Source organism: Diadema setosum, chromosome 7 (genome assembly GCF_964275005.1).
Source record: "Diadema setosum chromosome 7, eeDiaSeto1, whole genome shotgun sequence".
Taxonomy (NCBI): Eukaryota; Metazoa; Echinodermata; class Echinoidea; order Diadematoida; family Diadematidae; genus Diadema; species Diadema setosum.
In genome coordinates this window covers 30,819,843-30,840,976 of record NC_092691.1, presented here as the reverse complement: position 1 = coordinate 30,840,976, position 21,134 = coordinate 30,819,843, and the positions used below count along the sequence as shown (strand labels likewise).

Below are 21,134 nucleotides of genomic sequence, written 5' to 3'. Positions count from 1 at the left end.
ACGCGACAAGAGCCATGCACAGGGCTTGAGTCACTTTTGGAATTTTAAACTCCAGAAACCTGCTCATTTTCGTAGAGAGTATATTATTGTTGTTTTTTTTTCTTTTCATTCTCAGCTTGGAAGGTGCTCGCAGGAGAATATATTGATTTCAAGTCGAATGTTTCACCGGGGAAGAACAGAAAGAAAGGTTGAGATTTAATGCGCAGTCGCAAAATAAGAAATAGTCAGCAAGTATATTGCAACAGAGCCTTGTCTCCTCCTACGTCCGCACTGAGATAACAGCTCATGATAGGTTCAATCGTTCGCTTTAAAAACAAAACGATTTCTGCGGTATCTCAACGGCAACGAACAGCTCTCGGGGTAGATACTTATTTATAATCCTTTTTTATTTCTTTCTTCATGTAATCTGAAATGAGAGGGGCACAAAAACAAGTCTTTGGCAGGAATAAGAAAGTGATTGTTTGGGCGTTAACATGCCTCAGTGCGTAACGGACCTTACATTTGGCAATTGTTTCACACTATCATCATAAAAGGTCTTCAAAACGGCAGCAACGGTTGAAGGTACTTGAATGATTTTCTTTTTTTTTTCCTGTAACAATTGCATGATGAACATTATATATAGATAGATAGTACTTCAAACAAACTTTGAGTATCTTAAGTATTTCATTTTTTCTAATATATTTCAGTACACACGAAAATGACAATCATAATCTATTTACAAGTAACAAATATGTAACTCAAAAATTTGAGCTACGTCCATGTGAATCATTCATATAACAAACGTATACGATTATCTATCTATATAAAACGACACTAAATATTGTGGAAAAAACGTTTGCATCACGCATACGGGAGCTTGAAGCTTAATACAAAACACGCTGCAGCATTTTGGGGGTACAAGCTCGCTTTACAAATACTAGAGTCAAAATCTACATACAAAATTTCCTGTGAATGCCGTTGATGCATACTCTCTCGATATTGTCATTAAAGTCTTTGTCAAGCCTGTTTGAGAGACCGGGACGTCGCAATGGGTAAAAATTCCTAGCTTCATATCCATTCGATTAAAAAAATACCAGAAGTAGTATCATCATAGCTGTGAGAATATGGAATTCAAAAAAAGTACAAAGAAGTTTGGGTACTAAGATGCAGTTTTTGTTGTTTAAAAGAACGAAACATGTTTTGTTTACACACAATCACGATTCGGTCGAAGTATAAGCGTAAGACTATACCACTTTGAACTGTTAAAATTCATGTACATGCTCCACTCAACTATGCAGAAAAACCATGTAATGATTAATAATATGACTGTTTCCCCCGTTTAGGCTTCATCCACACGCCTTGGTCACGTGACTGCATCGCCACGCAACAAACCGGTGGGCGTGGCTTGCAGACGTGCTGCAAAAACGAGTAATTTCATTGGCAGAATACTTGCGGTGAGATGCACTGGCAGACGCAGGCACTAACATCATGCCAGTTTCGAATCAGTCAAAACGTAACAAACCATTCTCAAAGTATATTCTATACGAAGACACAAATAAAAAAAAAAAAACAAGTTGAACGACAACGAATGCACTAAATACACAATGTTCAAAAAGTCAACGTTGCATCTACCAACAGTGTTTTTTAACGTTTTACAACATATTGAAAGGGAACGGATTTCATGGATTGTGTTTCTGACCGTTTTCCGACGCTTATCGTGTACTATGTTCACTAGAATAAAAAATGGTGACATGCCTTTGATATCAACGTCTATTAGCCTAATCTTGATGGCAGAACTATTTACCATGGAGATTAAACGTGAGTACTTACATATTTTTAAATGTAGACACGTGTTTTCTGTATTGGATGGTTCGACACTGGAGGGGATAATTTAAAGACACGTCTCTGAGATGTGTGCCATCCGATGATATTTTTACATCAGTTAACCTTGAAGGTTAACATTGACGCGTCGAATTCTCTGTCGTCAAAAGATTTGGTCCTGTTTGACACATTGTTCTTTTTTAATAATCCAAAAGTTTTCAACGGTGGCAGTATTCTGGGAATAGGGGTTGGGAATTTAAGAGGCGGTCATTGGAAAACACGTTATAGGAGCCCCTGTAATGCTCACTTGATAAATATCATTTATTTTTAATTGTATCATTCCCATGTCGTCCCTAAGTTGTTCTTTTACAACTTAACTGACTCTCAAAGAACTTTAGAGGATACATCGTCATCGTTTGATCCACATGAATTGATCTTGTTCCTAAGACTTGTGACCTCGTGAACATAATTTACCCCATAAGTTTGTAAAAAAAAAAGATCACACGACTATGAACTTGTTGGCAGCTTGTGTACGTTGCTTAGTTTCGTTTTTCGACACGTTCATACAACCTATACTACTATTGAGTTACAAAATATGTAATACAGCTAATATCATAAAAAAAAGAGAGAAACAGAGTAAAATCAGTATGGAATGCACACGTATGATACAAATCTGGGGAGTGAAATAATGCTAGTAAATATTGGGTCAGGCGAGAGATATCTTATCCATCCCACGGGGAAGAGTGGAGGAGGGAAATAGAAGGAGAGATAGAGAAAAGACAGAGATACAGGAACAAGATCAGACGGGCGAGTTTCATTTTTTTTTTCTTCTTTTCGGGCGTTCTGCCAGATAACAATGCTTGACCTCTCCGTGTCCCGTATCCTCTGGTAACAGCACAGGTCACGGGCGAATCTTCGGCGAGTCTTCATCCGTCCTTGGTACAATGTATTACAGGGTCCTCTAACGGAACACTAAGTGGTAATAGTAATCGATCTATAACAACTATAAAAACAACTGCTCTGAACGTTAATCGTTCCAATGTCCCGTCTCTGATTTTGACTGTCCACTTGAGTTATGAAGAGGACAGACACGGCAAGGGGAGACGTCTTTCATTTATAACTCTTCTGGTGTGTATTATATAATGTCCTCTGCAATTCGTTACCATGGTGACTACCATCAGTACTGTCATCTCGGAAATATGCAAATGAACTTCGCCTACGTCAGATAGTTCTCTCCATCTCCGCGGCCGCATACACACAAGTTATATTTCAACTTTGAACACTCGGCCTCACTCTGCCGGGTGCAAAGTCACGATAGATGAATTTACTTTTTGGCATGTGTACAGTAGATCCTGTCAGTACAAACTGTTATTTTCTTTTTTTCACCACGTTCGCTGCTCCCTGCGTCCATCATTGTCATTGCATGGTCATGTAGGGCCAGCTAAAGGAACTGCCCGAGAGCAGCATATCGCGAATGAGAGTTTCGATCGGGGTCTTGCCGACGAGCCGAACGAAGAATAATTGTTCGATGACATGCGACGAGACTGTCCGAAGGGAGGGGAGTCGGAGGAGGAGCTTGCCGAAGCGGTTCGGCTGGTTCGGGTACTGACTTCGGACGTATTCCTCCAGAGCACACTGCGACTTCTCCTGAAGAGCTTCAATATGGGCGGCATCTGAGAGTCCACACGCATCTGCGAAAACATGAAGACGGAGAAATCAATTTAGCAGCGGTAGGTATGTGTAACTCAATTTATATGACATTTTAAATGGTGTGGATCGGTAATCAAAGGGGGATTCTAGTTCAAAGCCAGAAGTCGTTGTGAGAAACTCAAAGCAACAGAAGTGGAGTTTATGGCAAATCGGACAAGCAATGAGGTAATTTTGACATGGCGTCATTTGGGACCCTTCCAGCAACCGCTCTGGTCCCACGACTTTCACCTCAATCACCTATTGCTCAAAATTGTTACAAACCAGGATTGAATATTTAAATGAATTGGTACCTAAAAGGAGAAATAAATAGAAATCAGTCACAATTTTTATTTTTCTCGAAGAATGTGCCATGACCTAACGGTCTGATGAGCCGCTCCAAGACCAAAATACGTCTTTTGCGAAGCCTAATGCAATGACACTGACATGACAGGCACAAAACAATGTATTTTAGGCTTGTGGCATCATGTTCGTCTCTTTCGAGGTGCGCATTGAATAACATGCTTTATATGAGTATGTGAATTGACGGCGTTCAAGTGTTATAAGGTTAAAGCTTCCATAACCATGAATATGCATATGCAGTATCAACAACTCATGATCTGAGAGACTTAAATATTTACTGGCGCTCTCAGTCCGAACTTCAAAAGTAATAATGTATGTTTTTTTTAAATAAAATTGGAAAACAAAATTTTCGGGTGAATTGTTTTTTTTTCTGTATACATTTACCAACATTCAAAAACCTATTTTTGGATTTGCACGTAGTTCATGAAATACCTTAATAATAATCATACCTTTTTACATCGACAGGGAAAATAATGTTCTAAATCTAACCTAACAAAACAATGCTATTCGTACGTTTATACTTTTTGTAGTCAAACGCACTATAATCATCTTCTGGATTTAAATTATATATTGTACTGAACCATACAAAAAGGGCGTTGGCCTCGATTAGTACAACCATGCTCTCTACATACGCTTATTAATGCGATTGATTTTTATACACATGCTCACACACTCAAACATAATATGCATGTATATACATACAAACTTTTCCCATTTGCAATCCCAACCTCACATACACACACACACACACACACACACACACACACACACACACACACACATTGGCAAGTGGCGTCACAACAAAGCACACCGATGGCGCTCGTTAATCATCACACACTTGACATTCAGCAATGTAATTTTCTATAGACGGAAATCAGGCTAGCGTGGTGCAATTTGTTTGCAGGCCCAGGTTCGCCGAAGACGGAGAAAAAAAAAAAATCAATGACAAAAGCGCGGCGGATACAGGTATACACAGCGGCGCGTTGAACAATGGGAGCGCACTGATATTTATTGTGCCCCCCCTTCAGCTCTAGCTGCAAAAGGTTATGAAGGGCACACAAAGCGGGTGAAAAAGTGCATGATAGGGCAATGCTGTGGTCTTTGACCCTGGTTCGATAATGCGAGCTGGAGTGTTTGCATTTACGAGGGGGAAAAAAATCTCGATTCAAATAGATATGTGTATTTTTATTGCATCCCCGCAGCACAAACAGGCCTGGTTAAATATGTCTCATCATTTTTTTCCTCTCTCTCTCTCTCTTGCACTGGCTTTATGATGGTGTTTGCACGTACTTCATCTGGCCTGGCATTTTTGCCCGCGAATAAGTAACATATTACCGACGATAACGCAATACAATTTGCGTGTACATAATTATATGATCGGACAAATTTTCCTATATTATGGAGGAGCCGTATATTACCGAGCGCAGATAACATAATGAGGATTGATGCGTTAGAGACTTCATAATCATATCTATCTCTATACCTATATATATATATATATATATATATATATATATATATATATATATATATGTATATAAACAGACTTGTTTTCACTACACACACATTCTTATAAATTGTCATAATTTGATATTTATAGCTCATTCATCCTTTGCACAGTCGAATGTATGTCTATGATATAATCCTGAATTTTTTGTGTTATGTTTTGTCGGGGGAAAAAAAGAATGAAAATAAAGGAGTTGAGTTGAATTGACTTGAATTGAATTGAACATCATCCATAGGACCATGTATGTATGTATGTATGTATGTATGTATGTATGTATGTATGTATTAACTGGCAAACACGTATGATATATTGGCCTATAATTAACAAATTATCGCTGTTATTACAATAATGATTATAGATGCTTCCCGTACTGGGGATGATATCATAATAAGCACAACAAAATGTTCTCATTTCCTTTCTGTTTAATGTACCTGACGAAGACTTAACTCTCAGATTAGAGTACAACAATGTGGCCAGTGGCATCTATTTCGTCAACAGCACATTCGCATTTACTTGCACATTAATCATTTCTTACAAACAAACAAACACATTAAGTAAATTCACAGGAAATCAAAACTATGAAAATAGTTGTGCCTATCTGGAACTCTGGAAAGACATTCCATAATGAAGTACTATAACGATAAACGCGACCATGAATATATCTATTGAATTCAAACAAAAATATACAATCACGTCACTTCACTTTTTTTTTTTTAAATCAATAACTCATTTCAGCGCATATCGTTCTAATGAATATTCATAGAAGTGAATACTGCGTTACGTACTTTACAAATTCACGACAAAAATTGCTTTCTGAATTTACAGTTGCACTAGCCTCTCACAATCAACTTTCATGGTTAAAAAAGAAAATGTAAACAAAGAAAGAATCAGTGTATTATAGTTACAACTAAACATCTCAACCATTGTGAATGGTCAAGGTGCTAAAATATAGAGAGAATGTCAGAAAAGAGTTATAAAAGGTCTTTAATTACATGCTGAATCAGATACACACACATTATTATTATTATTATTATTATTATTATTATTATTATTATTATTATTGTTATTATTATTATTATTATTATTATTATCATCATCATTATCATTATTATTATTATTATTATTATTATTTTATCATTACTGTACATAAATAAATGCATTCGTACTTATGTGTATGTGCATGCATATGAATTATTAAGTATATACTAAGTTAGTATTTGGATATAATAAATAGGACATGTACTGATCCCTCGTACGCAGTGCCGCTTCTCATATTATTTTACCTAATCGACCGACCGACATTTTCAATACGAAAAGTGTATGGCTACATAACCGATGAATCGACATCAACTTTGGTGACGCTTTATGTTGCAAATTTTGCAAATCCACATAACACTCAGTAGATATTATGTTTTTTCTCGTAATCGTTGTTTATTCTATTGTAATTATTCAGCAAAACTATTGAGCAATACCATATAGCTGTCAGAACAATGATTTAAATGAACGCATGGTTTTAGTGTCTGTTCTCGTAAGGGACCATTTATCTATATTTTCGTGGAATTTTAGCTCATCATGTCTACTCTGCACATCTTGCACTTAGTCACTTGCTCGTAGGCTTCGGACAGAGACCTCAAAAAAATCTCGGAGTTGGATAGGTCCGATCTATAAATTACCTCACATCTACGACAAACAGTTGTGTAAACCTTGGACCGCATTCTAAGAAACGCTCTTATAGGGTGTCGCACACACATTATTTTCAAACCCAATCCACGCTGGACATCTGGGCCCCGTTTTATCAAAAGATATAATCGATTATAAATTTCCTTACAACACAGGCTGCCATAGACTTATGATAGAAATCAACTTTATAATCATTACAACTCTTCATAAAAGAGGGCCCTGATCATTAAGGCATTCTCGGATGTCGGGTGCGGCACGACTGTTTTGATCGGTGTCAAGTACGAAATCAACTTCGACGACCGGGCTGTGAATGATTCCAGTACTTTACCATAAGACTGCAGACAAATTTACCCCGACTTAACCTTTGACGACTACTACACATAAATACAATTGGTATCATCTGCAGTACACTTTTTGGAGGTAATAATGTCAGAGTTGATACAAGAAGAGGCCGTGTCACTGCAAGTGTCTGACCTCGTATATAAGCTCGTTCAAAATGCTTCTATATCATGCAAACCAAGTGTCTCTTTTCGTCGCTCCTCTCTCCAGCTCTCATTCTCATCTCTCCATATTCCCTCCTCCATTGGGCCTACATTATCTCAAACGTTGCAGTGTCGAAGTTTGGAGTCAACGTTGACATTATATCAACCCTTGCCTCCATGAATCATGCGCGATTTGGGTTCCCGAAAGGGGTGAAAATGGCACCGCACGGCAACAAACAAGACAGTCTGGTTTCCGGATTGAATAAACAGTCCCGAATACACTTGACACAAGAGACAGTGCGATTCAAATGTCTGATGCGTGTTGTGCGTGCACACACCTGTGTGTACCCATTCTCCCTCTCAACGCACACGCTTACTTGCGTTATACTCTAAGCATCCATGTCATGTATTCAGAATAAGATTGCTACCTAAGTGCATTTACTTCTCAGTAAAAAAAAAAAAAAAAATGATGCGCAGTTTAAATGAAAGTTCAATATAAATATATATATATATATATATATATATATATATATATATATATATATACACGCGCGCGCGCGCAAACTGATTCATCCTTATTCTTCCTTGATAACTTACCCCCCCCCCCAATACTAAATGGTAGATGTCCTCAACTATACTGCTTTCACTCTCCTAAGAGAGCTCTGAAGGAGAAAAAATGAACATTGATCATTACCATTTGTATCTATTCCGCAAAAGGTGACAATGGCAAAATCAAAATTTGTGGCCCACACGGAGGGTAAAGGGAGGTGTACGGCAGCAACTCATTCACTGCAGAGAAGTCTCGACAACTCCGATATCTTAACAACCGACACCACAACAGCACACAACTTCATACAGACAGACAGAGCCTGCAGTTCATCTCAACGTCAAAACAGGTTTGAAATCACCAGCTCTTGACGTTGACATTGCCGCAAACAAAGTCTGTGCCCACGTCAATGGTCAACCATTTAATAAAACAAATAAGGCCCATTTCGAAGTACTGTAATGTGACGGACGGTTCTCCGAAACTGATCATGCAAGATTCATGTCAGTTAATTTGAAGTTGTTCTTCATTTTTCTCTTTCTCTAACTCCTCCTGCTCCTCCTCCTCCTTCTAGTTCTTCTTACAGTACTACCATTACAACAACAACAACTACTACTACTACTACTGCTAATAACAACAACAACAACAATAATAATAATAATAATAATAATAATAATAATAATAATAATAATAATAATAATGATAATAATAATAATAATAATAATAGATAATACTACCACTACCACTACTACTACTGCTGTTGTTACTGATGTGCTGCTAATATTACTACTACTACTGTTGTTGCTGATGTGCTGCTGCTACTACTACTACTACTACTACCACTCCCTTCTCCTACGTCTTCTTCTTCTTTTTCTTTTTCTTCTTCTTCTTCTTCTTTTTCCACTGTCTCCTTCTCATCCTCCTTCTTCTTCATCATCTTCTCAGCATACGCACAAACTTAGATTCGAGTTTTCCCTAAGGGTAAATGGTATCTCACATTCAAGTCTCCAGTGACACTGGGACTGGGTGACTGGTGAATTTTACCATGTCGGCGATATTACTTGCGGTCATTGTTGGGAGGACGCTAAAGGGTAGACTGATATGACATGAACATTTTCTCTTCTCTTTAAACTTTAGAGGCTGACACAGTGAGACAGGGTGAAAGATGAAGAAAGGGAGATAGAACAAAATAGAAAAGCATAAACAGAGAAAGACATGTGTGAGAGAAAGTGGGAGAGAGCAGAGAGAAGAGAGAGACAGAAAGAGAAAGATCTGGAGAAAAGAGAGGATCCAGCGGGAGGGAGAAAGAAAGCCGCCCCGTCAGCTCCCCTCTCTCTCGAGTTTCTGTTTGCTGATTCTCAGCCAGCGCTCCGTAGCGAGCTAGAAGTGCAGTCACATCGGGCCCCCGTCATGGCGAAGAAAGCCGATCCCGGACCGGCGTGTTTACCGACCGTGGCCCCAACCCGGGACCACATCGGCCAAGAGTCACGTCGAACATCGCAAATTCGACTTCTAAATCGCGCGCTCGTTTAGCCTTAAAACTCCTCCGTTTGGGCAATGAGCAAAACAAGGTTGATCGGGATTTCAAAAGGCAGCTTCGCTTTGCACGACTGGGCATTTATGAAAAAAAAAAGAAGGACGAGATGAGAAAGAAGAAGAAAAATGAAATTTGACCAAAAAAAAAAAAATCCATGCACTTTTTTCCCCAACAACGTTCGTGCTCGTTGAATTGAGGGGTTGCTGTGGCACGCTCAGCAAAGTGAACACGACGAAATGGGAACGGGTTCATCGCAAATTTCAAGGTTTGGATTTCTGCCGGGTATCTGGGTTTTACACACTGCAATCGAAGAGCGCACTTCCGCGGCCACGGTAATTGTAATTAAGCACGGAGATGAACTTATACAAGACGTCCGCAATAAAAGATTTCGGTGTCAAAGATTTTCCTCACGTGGGTGAGAGTCGACGCTGGATGCGTGTCTACTTCGATGTGACTGACATTAACTCTGTTCCTGTGTCAGCTAGCTGTGGTCATTAAGTCATGTACTACACCCTAGGAATAAAAGAAAGACTCGCAAGTCAGGTGACGTGGTGTCATAGAGGAAAGTGTGGAAATAATTCATCCTAAAGCACATTCGACCCTATATCACATTTTGAACCCACTGAAATCAAGAAAACAGTAAACACAATTGTGCCCTTTGTAAAAATCATGATATCTGAGGTGTCATCTTTAAAGTAACAAATGTTTTTATTCTCGGCAACACTCATCGTTGTGCGAGGGATTAATCTCACTGGAAAGAAGACTAATAACGATTTAATGCGCATACTAATATTTCTTATCATATGTTAGACAATAAAGTGCTTAAATTCGCAATAGCATATTGTAGCATATTTCTATATTGAGCATACGCCCCCAAAGAAAAACATACAATTCTGACTTTTTTCCATTCTCTCCACAGGTCTTAAAAACTCACACAAAGCCACGCGCGCAAACAGACATACACGAACAAGGAAAAAAAAATCAAACCTCTTCGCTGACAAAGCTGTACGCAATGACCTGTCAGTACAAACGCACAGTAGCGGATGTCGGCAAAAGAGGACGCTCAGCGTCCGGCGTCCGTCGCCACACCATTTGTGTTACGTCCTGCCAGTGCAGGGTAGGGCACATCCGACATTATACAGATGCATATAGCAGAGAGTATGGCTTTACTCTTATCAACCACGACACTTGCAAAAACCCTTGATTTTACTCCAGTTTGTCGAGTCCACTGTGTCCTCGACTGTCATTATCACTACCACTACGCAGTTGCTGCTACCGGTATCACTGCAACTACTATAACAACAACACTGCTGCTGCTGCTACTGCTACTGCTACTACTACTACTACTACTACTACTACTACTACTACTACTACTACTATTACTACTACTACTACTACTACTACTACTACTACTACTACTACTTCTACTACTACTACTACTACTACTACTACTACTACTACTACTACTACTATTACTACTACTACTACTACTACTACTACTACTACTACTACTACTATTACTACTACTACTACTACTACTACTACTACTACTACTTCTACTACTACTACTACTACTATTACTACTACTACTACTACTACTACTACTACTACTACTATTACTACTACTACTACTACTACTACTACTACTTCTACTACTACTACTACTACTACTACTACTACTACTATTACTACTACTACTACTACTACTACTACTTCTACTACTACTACTACTACTACTACTACTACTATTACTACTACTACTACTACTACTACTACTACTTCTACTACTACTACTACTACTATTACTACTACTACTACTACTACTACTACTACTTCTACTACTACTACTACTACTACTACTACTACTACTACTATTACTACTACTACTACTACTACTACTACTACTACTACTACTATTACTACTACTACTACTACTACTACTACTACTACTACTTCTACTATTACTACTACTACTATTACTACTACTTCTACTACTACTACTACTACTACTACTACTACTACTACTACTACTACTATTACTACTACTATAACTACTACTACTACACAATTACTACTACTACTACTACTACTACTACTACTACTACTACTACTACTACTACTACTTCAATTATTTCCAGTATTTGCATTGCTACTATCACTAGTTTTGTGACTTGAGCAAGATAATCTACCTTGTGTAAGCTAATCAAAAAGATTTGGTCATTCTAAATACATACGCACATACAGCACGCTGATTTACTTCATTTTTACGTCACATTTCAGCAACTGCTTTATTTATTATTCTACGCATCATTTCCTAAATATTCGCACAAAAGTAAACTAAAGTCACCACTTTTTTGTCAGATTTGTGTTAGCTGCTGGCGATGTTTTTGGCGTCTATGGTAGATATAAACTATATTTGCGAATGACAATCACCCATTGTGATACACACACACACACACACACACCGCCACCACCATCACCACCAACAACAACAGCAGCAGCAACAGCAGCAGCAGATACAGGCGTACATTGTCATCCACAAAGGTCGCATTTATCTTTCAAAACACTGTTGTTGTTGTTGTTTTTATATCAGTGGCGATATTTTATCGTAATGCGTTCGATGCTTTCTAAAAGTATGACGTGCAATAATACTATACAAATGCTACCATGAAAATCACCCCCCCCCCCAGAAAAAGGTCACTATAATAGTCTCTCTTTCCTACCGCCAGAGAAAAAAGTAATATCATTTTCGCCCAGAAAAAAAGTACATATAATTGCATAGTGCTTCCATTTGATCGCATCACGGCAAAGAAAACCCCGTAGATTTCATATGACTTCATATTTAATGTGTTATAAATTAGATTTCTCATTTGATGTTGATGCACATATTTTTTTTTCTTTTCAATTCAATCCCGTATCATCACGGCCATTACAATTTGCTGTTTTCATCTTCATTAGGAAGAAACGACAGTATAAGAGCAGACCCCTCTCCCGCCAAATCTGGGTTAACCTTAGCACCGCTATGTGCACATACAATTGTATTCTGGTCTTAATGGATTGTCGGTGTCAAAATGTGGTAGATACATCTGCATGAATTGGATGAGGGATAGGGATGAGTGAATGGGACGAGAGTTCGACCTCGCCGAATCTACTCCGCCACTCAGGGAAAGACGAGGAAATACGGAACCACTCTTGTTAGCGGCTGCTTTTGATTTGCTTGTCGAAAGCGAGTGCGATACTCTGAAAGCCTCTGGAGCGAAAGCGCGAAAGGCAAACGTCACAATGAACCGATTCGATGACGAATTGGGGTCTTATGGACATTATCTTTTCTTAGAAGACTAACCATGGAAAACTTCAGGCCTGCCTGCTCCTCCACGAAACCCTTTAACTAGTCAGATAGAAACTGCACATAACAGGCGAAATATTTCTTCGCACCCTAGAGATGTACAGACATGAGTGGAGTGTATTGTAAAGATATAGTGTTATCATTTCATCAAATGTTGTAAAACGCTGGCAATATTGGTCTGCAATGAGATCGTTGCTTAGATATTATACTTCAGTCTTTAATAACAACTTTATTTTAATCTTTCGTGCGAAGGCCGACAGGTCTTAATCTCGGCTAAAAACTTGTTTGGTTTGTTTGTTTGTTAATACCATTATTGATTCACGAAGATAGGCAACATGTGAAATACCGGGCATCACAGAGTCAAAAGGGACACAGGAATATGAAGTGGATGATGGAGAAGATGGCAGATGCCGAGGGGATGGAAATAATATCATAGCCGCTACCATGGCAACATATTTCTTTTTTAACGCCTGATCTGGTTGTGGTTATCTAACTGTTTTCATCTGTGTCAAATCATGCAGACTGCAAAGCCATTACTCCTCTCCATTAAGACGGTAATATGAAAATCGTTGTTCAAACATGCTAACGCGTGTATAGCATAATCAGTGGACGATACGAGGGCTTACCAGTATGCTGTCTGGCTTATTCATCCGTGAGTTCATACCGAAATGACAAGCAAAAATCACAAGCTTTTTTTTTCATCAATAATTCTACATATTTGAAGGAAAACTATTCACGACGACTCCCGTGTGCCAGCGACGACACTTTTTGCCACTTTTGAAAGATGCGTAAACTCCCCATTCATCAAATGTACATGACTGAAAAATCACTGCAAGGAATATATGACATCAAAGCATGACTACATCACAGAACCTACTACTGCTCTGTAGGTTAACAACAACAAAAATGGAATGAAGCACAATAAATTCTTGAAAGTCCCATTAACTACCAGGAAGTCAGCGGGCTTGCAGAAATTCGACAAATTTGATAATTTTACAGATAGTTCGCCATCCAAAATATCACACAGATGAGGGAAGTGTCGCACATATAAAACACGAAAATGCAGATTATACTCGCTTCATCTATCCCATAATTGCACTTCGATGCGATGACACTGCCAATACCCTTACAACATTATAACACAATGTTCAATTGTACGCTACAAAGCGAGGTTGCGTTAGTGGAGAAGGAAACCAAACGTATTCAATGTTTGCTTGTTGTTGTTGTTTTTTTTTTTATCAGAGCGTCATGGACGACATGGAATTCCCAAAATACATGCACCATGTTCTCTATTGTGTTTTATTTTTCACTCCCCCAAATGTGATATGCATATCCGCCCTTTTGTCGGATATTCCCATTCAATTTAGCGAGGGGAAATCAAACTCCGATTACCTGCTCATCGGTCAGAATTTCGAACAGTGCGGAAGACGGGAGGAGTGCGCGCGGGGAAGAAGCGGAGGAGCAAATAACTTGTGAGCTCTTCTCAACACACACAAAATGGGTTCATTAACCGTTATTTGCCGAGGCCAATACATACTTCCTCTCTCGTGTAGCCTGCCTCCCTCACCCCCCCCCCCCATCTCCTTTTCTCCATCTCCTCATGCACTATATTCCATTCCGTTTCCCCTACTCTACCAGGGTAGGATGCAATGTGTATCCACGAGCGATGTCTCATCTCGACCCTCCACCGTAGGATCCAACAGCCGCCAGATTCTCGCCGCGGCTCTCCCTCTATTTTCATTACCCGCATACCCTACTTTTCTCCAGCGCCCCACTATACACAGCGGCTGCTACCAGCGCCAATCCGCCGACCCGCCGACAAAGTCGGTCGAGGCCGTTTCAAATGTGTATTAAATAGGAGGCAAACATGACGTCCTCTGATTGAGACAGCACTTTCATTCATCCATCCATCCGTTCATCTACTCGTCCATCCATCCATCTATCCATCCATCCATCCATTCATACAGTCATCCATCCATTCACACCGTCATTCATACATTCGGTCACTTCTAAGTCCATTTACACATACAGTCAGTCACTTAGTCATCCGTTCCTACCCCCTTTCATCCATTCACGCATTCTACGTGAGGACTGTAAACATAAACACGAAAAAAAACCCAACAACAACAACAACATATGTATATTCATAAACAAACAAGACAAATACATTGTTAATTCATTTTTCCTAATGATTATGATTGCACTCCTTACTTCATTCATTCAATTCACTCATCATTTTCGTGATGGTGCTGTAATGATAATTAGTCCATACTACCCAACTTCCATCCAAACAGCGTTCTCACCGGATTGAAGCCGAGTTTATGTTGTTGTTTTTTTAATATCATGACAAACATGTTCGCACGGTTGCCAAGTACATTGTAGTGCACACGAGAACAAAGACACATTCACACGCACACATGTACACAGTGTAGAAACACACGGACATCAAGATACTGACAGTCAGATAGCATCATCATTATTATTATTATTATTATTATTATTATTATTATTATTATTATTATTATTATTATTATTATTATTATTATTATTATTATTATTATTATCATCATCATCATCATCATCATCATTATTATTATCATTATCATCACCATCATTATCATTATTATCATTATTATTATCATTATCACCATCATCATCATCATCATCATCATTATCATTCTTGTGTCCAGCTGCACGGCGGAGAAACGTGACACAGGTCCTGGACACTCGGGAGGGGGGGGGGTTATCCTTGGTGATCACTGCATCTTTGTCGGAAAGCACTACGTGTTCAGATATGAATATATAAGCCTGCTATAAGCACTGAACTGATTGGTAGTGGTTCACTTTTCATGCTTTCTTCTACCTTGCCACGTTTCCTCCATTCCTCCACCCCCCCCCCTTCCATTCTCATCCTTCCTCATTCAGACAGACATGAGCCCCGATTTCAAATCCATCTTCGCGGAAATACATGACAATTTAAAAAGTGCAGCGCTTTGTTTCTCTTGGCAAGGTGACACTACGATAACATACCATTCTCTCGGCGTGAACTTCCGGTGTGGCGCGTTTCACCCTAATCTCAATCTGATGATGACCCCATTTGGATTTTCTGGGTTATTGCGCGTGAAAATTTCACTCGCGTTACGTGCCCTAACGTAGTTTATTTCTATGTGACAGCAACAGAATGAAAAGGAAGCACGGTGAATTCAAAAGAATTCTCTCCCACATCATTTCATCATTAGACATTATACCCAAAACAGCAACAACAAACAAACAAACAAACAAAACAACAACCACCTTGAGTTGCTTTATAACGTGTTAGTTTTCTTTCTCAAGAGAAGACGGAAAATCCCCCACTTTCTCTGCATTTGTAAAGAGGCCATGCTGAGCACATTTATCAAGTGAGAACGCCAAAATTACAGACTATGCAGATTCAAAGACTCGATCTAGAGCCGATATTACTAAGAAGCTATAAAGCTTGCCTAAAATCGATTGCAGCTTAAAAAGCATTATACAGACAAAATCTCTATGAATGAATTCAATACGAAACATTCAACCGATCACTCAGTAGCAGTTCCATTATACTGGTGTAAAATATCGTCTGCATCGTACTTTTGCGGCCGAATTTGTTGTTCTCCCTGCTTTCTGAATGAGGTAAATCAAAAGCTCTGCCATTCTGCTAGAAGCTGAAAATATGTGAAAAGTGCTGAATATGTGGAATGTATGGATATCCCACGCCTTGTTGTACGCTTTATCGCGAGCAGTAGTCGGAGAAATTTAGAAATAAACGTACATATAGATTTATGGACTCATTTTGGGGATTGCATTGCGATGTATCGTTATCTTCTTATAGACCGATGACGCTTAATACGATAGCTTGAGTGACGAGACACTCTTTAGCAGCTTTGTTCTTGTCTTTGTTCCCAGTTTTCTGGACATTTTACTTTCAGTCACATATAAAGAGCAATTATTTTTCATTCATGATCGAGCAGTATAGTTCAGAGTGACTTTCCCTACCGTCTTGACAAAGTGACCAGGGAATTAGAATGGTAGATGGTAGAGTACTGGCGCGTGAGACCCAAAAAATTCCGTTTGAACACAACACATCGATGCCTTCTTTCCCTTCATGGGAACGAGCTTGTGGCTCAGAAAATAGCCAAAATGCGACCTCTGCTGATTCGAAGACGCAGAAACTGTCTCAAATACCACCTTCCTTGTCAAACAGAATGAGATGTTGCCCGAGCACGACTTCTGTTGTTGTTGTTGTCAGCCATCAGTGGCACATATCATACAGACGACCCACTTTTCCTTTTTTTAATCTAAACCTTGCTTTCTCCTTCAATATTTGTCTCTTTTCTTTCTCTAAATACTCTTCGCGAGGCCGGTGTTTGCTCTCAAATAAGCGGTCAAAATTCCCGATGGAATTGGCAGAACCCTAGTTTGACAGTCTGACGGTTTACAGGACTCACTTTTCGCATTTTTTTTTACTCCACCATCTATCAATCTAGAATCAATAGTTCTAACCCACATTTTTAATACCGCTCCCTCCCGCCCGTTTGTGGCTACTAAGGGTGCTCTGAGAATGACCGACTTCAATCCCAGCCTCTTTTTAATGAGCTCTACCAATCATATTCCTTCCCATCGTCGAACAGAGGACGTTCCGTGTCGCTCTTAATCTAATATCATGACGTTTCCTCCTTTAGTAAGATTAATTTACAGACACAATCGCAGAAACAAGTCTGTGATCCCTATTCGCAAACGAAGTTTGTTTTGTTTTGTTTTGTTTTGTTTTTTTGCAAGTTGCCTGGTCCCCGCACCCTCCTCCTTTCAAAACAGATTAATTTCTGTCACACAGCTTTTTCTTAGCTAAATTTTGCAGTGTCTATACCATGAGAGGGCCGGTACACTCGGAAACTGGGTCCCTTTTTTGACTGAAACACGATTGGCACTCCGGAAGCTACAGCGGGTAAGTGAAAGTGGTATAGCGCCACTTACGAGCTTGAAGCATACGTTGGATAGGAAACTCGCACCACACCTGCGACGTGGTATCATCACTATGAAGAGAGTATGAACTAGGAGGTACTAGGCGAGCCTAGTACCTCCGTGGTATGAAGTAGAGTAATACACATACGCTACGTTGCAATGAAACGAAGATCAACAGGCGAGTTGTCTCGAAGAAACACATGCACGTGATGAGTTTGCAGCTTATTGGTGGACACATTCTGTAACACCTCTAATGAAAATAATGCGAAACTGTGGTCTTGTGGTTCCCTTAGGAGAACAACGGCAAAGAAACGTCGATACCAGAGACAGAATATAAGCAGCAAGAAGAAAGAAGGTTGTGAACTGCTGCCTCTATACTTTCTTCTTCTTTTTCTTCTTCTTCTTCTTCTTCTTCTTCTTCTTCTTCTTCTTCTTCTTCTTCTTCTTCTTCTTCTTCTTCTTCTTCTTCTTTCTTCTTCTTCTTCTTCTTCTTCTTCCTCTTCTTCTTCTTTCTTCTTCTTCTTCTTCATGTTTTTTTTTAACTAGATGGGCACAATTACGTCAAACACTCACCACAAAACGTTAACCCACAGTGTGTAGAAAAACACACAAAAAAAGAGGTAGAGTGTACATAAGGGAACTGTTCCGTTTTTCATCTTCATTTTTCGTCTCATGTGTGTCGAATTACGTATAATGTCGCCAATTCGTCCTACGTACATCACTTTCAAACTAGCTTCTGGGAAACTACGCCTTGCAAGCAATGCTTCTATAGATTCATCATATTTCACATGTAGGCCTATTTGTTGCATTTGACAATTTTACACATCAATGTGTTTATGATTTACTTGTGAAATGTAGAATATGAAACAAACAAACAAACATACAAAACATGACTGGATAAGCTTTACAGATCCATCAAAATGCTGAGTGAAATCCAGGTATGGAACATTTCGTAAGAGTTAAATATAGCCTACCACTTTCTTACACCACACCCCAACAACACGCTGAAAAAAAAAATGTGGTCTGGAGAAAATGAATGAACTTCAATGACGGGATGGGGGGGGGGGGGCGGAGGGTGGCTCCGCGTCTTTTGCTGCAAACGTACATCGCGCCATCGTGCCTATTTTCATTTTGCACGTTACGTGGGGGTTTTATCAATCCATGACGATTATTCCGCATTGCTGGGCGTTGCGGACACTCACCATGCCGTTTGTGTGAGCCCTTTCCTGCTACCTCGCACTTGAACATTAACTGCGATTATGTGCGCCTGGGCTGCCTTTCTCAGTTGGTTGTGAGTGTGTGTGTGTGTGTCCCCCCCCCCCTAATTTTTATTTTGTTCCCACGACAGGCCCCCCGTTTGACTGTGCCTGTTTAGAAGCCTAACCACAGACAGACATTAATTTACCATAGCGTGTTGATTGCGTCGCTATAGTAATATTTTGCTCACATACCTCGACAAAAGTGTTGCGTTTTTCCCCGTCGTCTCCGTCCGCGCAAACACAAAGCATTTTGCAAAGAGTAGCGCAGTACGCACCGCTGCTTCTCCGACAATTCAACCCTAACGGACGGTGAACTCCAAGTGGTATACAAAAAAAAAATAGTTTTGTCTTGTTTAGCTTCGTCCCAGGCCTGACATCATTTTATTACCATAAAATCTACAAATATCCGCTGGCTTGTCAATGAAACGCAGACGGCGTGAGTAATCGTGAATGCTAGTCTACTCGAAATGACAAAAATGCTTCACTGTCAGAGGCACTGGTGATATCTCTCTCTGCAGTACCAGTTGATATCAGTGGAGTTTACTTCAAAATTTTCGTCGGTCTGCCAGATGGGTAGAGAAAAATCAAACTTCCCAGTTTTCTCTTGAATTCTTAGATGAGATTTCCAAACGTGGGTAGACGAAACGTAAAGACAGCGTCAAACTTGACGACTGACGAAGCACCAAAGATGAAAATCATATAATATTCATTTAAAGACTGTCAGGTGATTTTCCCCTCTTATCACCGTCATTAATTTTCGGCACCCCTCCCTCCCCCGCTTCTTTCTATTTTAATCAAATTATATTCAAGTTGAATGTGTCTGGAATGTTTCGTCCCGTCTTTATATAAAATGGTCGCCGTAACTCATGCGTGGCGACGACGGCGTGGCTCGCGGATGCCTCACGCAGCGCGCGGGGTGTGAATGAACTTGTAATTCCGCTGCACAGAGCAGGGAGGACGTCGCGGAACACGAGTTCAGTACACTATTCCTTTATCCCTCCCTCCATATCTCTTCTTCCAATTCTTCTCTTCCTGCTTCTCCTTCCTTGCCTCTTCTCTCTATTTTTCGTCCCTCCGAAAGTATCATGTTGTGTACATCAATTCCCTCCATTGCTTTATCAATTACACTGAAGGGCATTCCTAAAACCTTGCGAAAACCATAACCAAGGTTGCACACTGGCACTGGTCCGACGGTCCCTGACCAGTAAAAAATACTGTCGGACTAGTAACTTTTTCATACTCAACCTGTCTATCCATTTCGAGCATAGACATAGGCCTATTAGTGGGCATCTACTATTCGTAATTCAAATTTCGTGACGTTTTCGAAATCAAGTGCGAATATTTACGCCACGACATTAGTCTCTGAAATACCGCTACACGCGTCATAATAAACCATAGAAACACATTCTTCCCAGGAAGTAGGGCCTACATACAAGTAGGACCTACACGAGTACAATATTTTCCACGATCATAAAATGATAAACATTTCGGAGAAATGGAGGCGGGAGAAACCAACTACATCTCACATAAAATTTCGCTTCTCTGTGGTCAAGATAATATTCAGGGAGTGCCACTGATCATGACAGATATTCACCAGCACAACTCCGCCCCTTGAGGGTTTTAGCTAAAAGTGTTCTGAAACGCCGTTGCATTTTGAACTGACAAAGGTGCAGACAAGCCTCGTTATAAACCATAGAAATACAAATCGTCGCTGGAACGTATCATAACCACAGTGATAAAAGATGCGCTTATCTATGTAAAGTCCAAATACAGAACAACAGTGTCCCTCCTTGCGTACCCATGTTGCTTTTCTAACGCACAACAATCTGGTACACTGTATCAGACAGCACGCAAGCCTTGCGTCAGTTAATGAAACTCCTTGGTTTTATGAAGGAGGGTCTAGTACAGACCTACCTCTTTGGTTTTAGCCAAGTATTGCCTTTCAGATCA

General features: G+C 39.7%; 1 protein-coding gene across 4 annotated transcripts in view; it reads right to left on the bottom strand.

The window, feature by feature from the left end:
* Positions 1 to 297: 297 nt before the first annotated feature.
* The window catches only part of LOC140231271 (nuclear receptor subfamily 2 group F member 1-B-like), a 157,580-nt gene continuing 136,743 nt past the window's right edge, over positions 298 to 21,134 (bottom strand). For all 4 annotated transcript variants that reach the window (XM_072311415.1, XM_072311416.1, XM_072311418.1 and 1 more), the window contains one exon: positions 298 to 3,491. In XM_072311415.1, the coding sequence (XP_072167516.1) occupies positions 3,217 to 3,491 (275 nt within the window). In that variant the 3' untranslated portion in view covers positions 298 to 3,216. The remainder of the gene's footprint in view (positions 3,492 to 21,134) is intronic.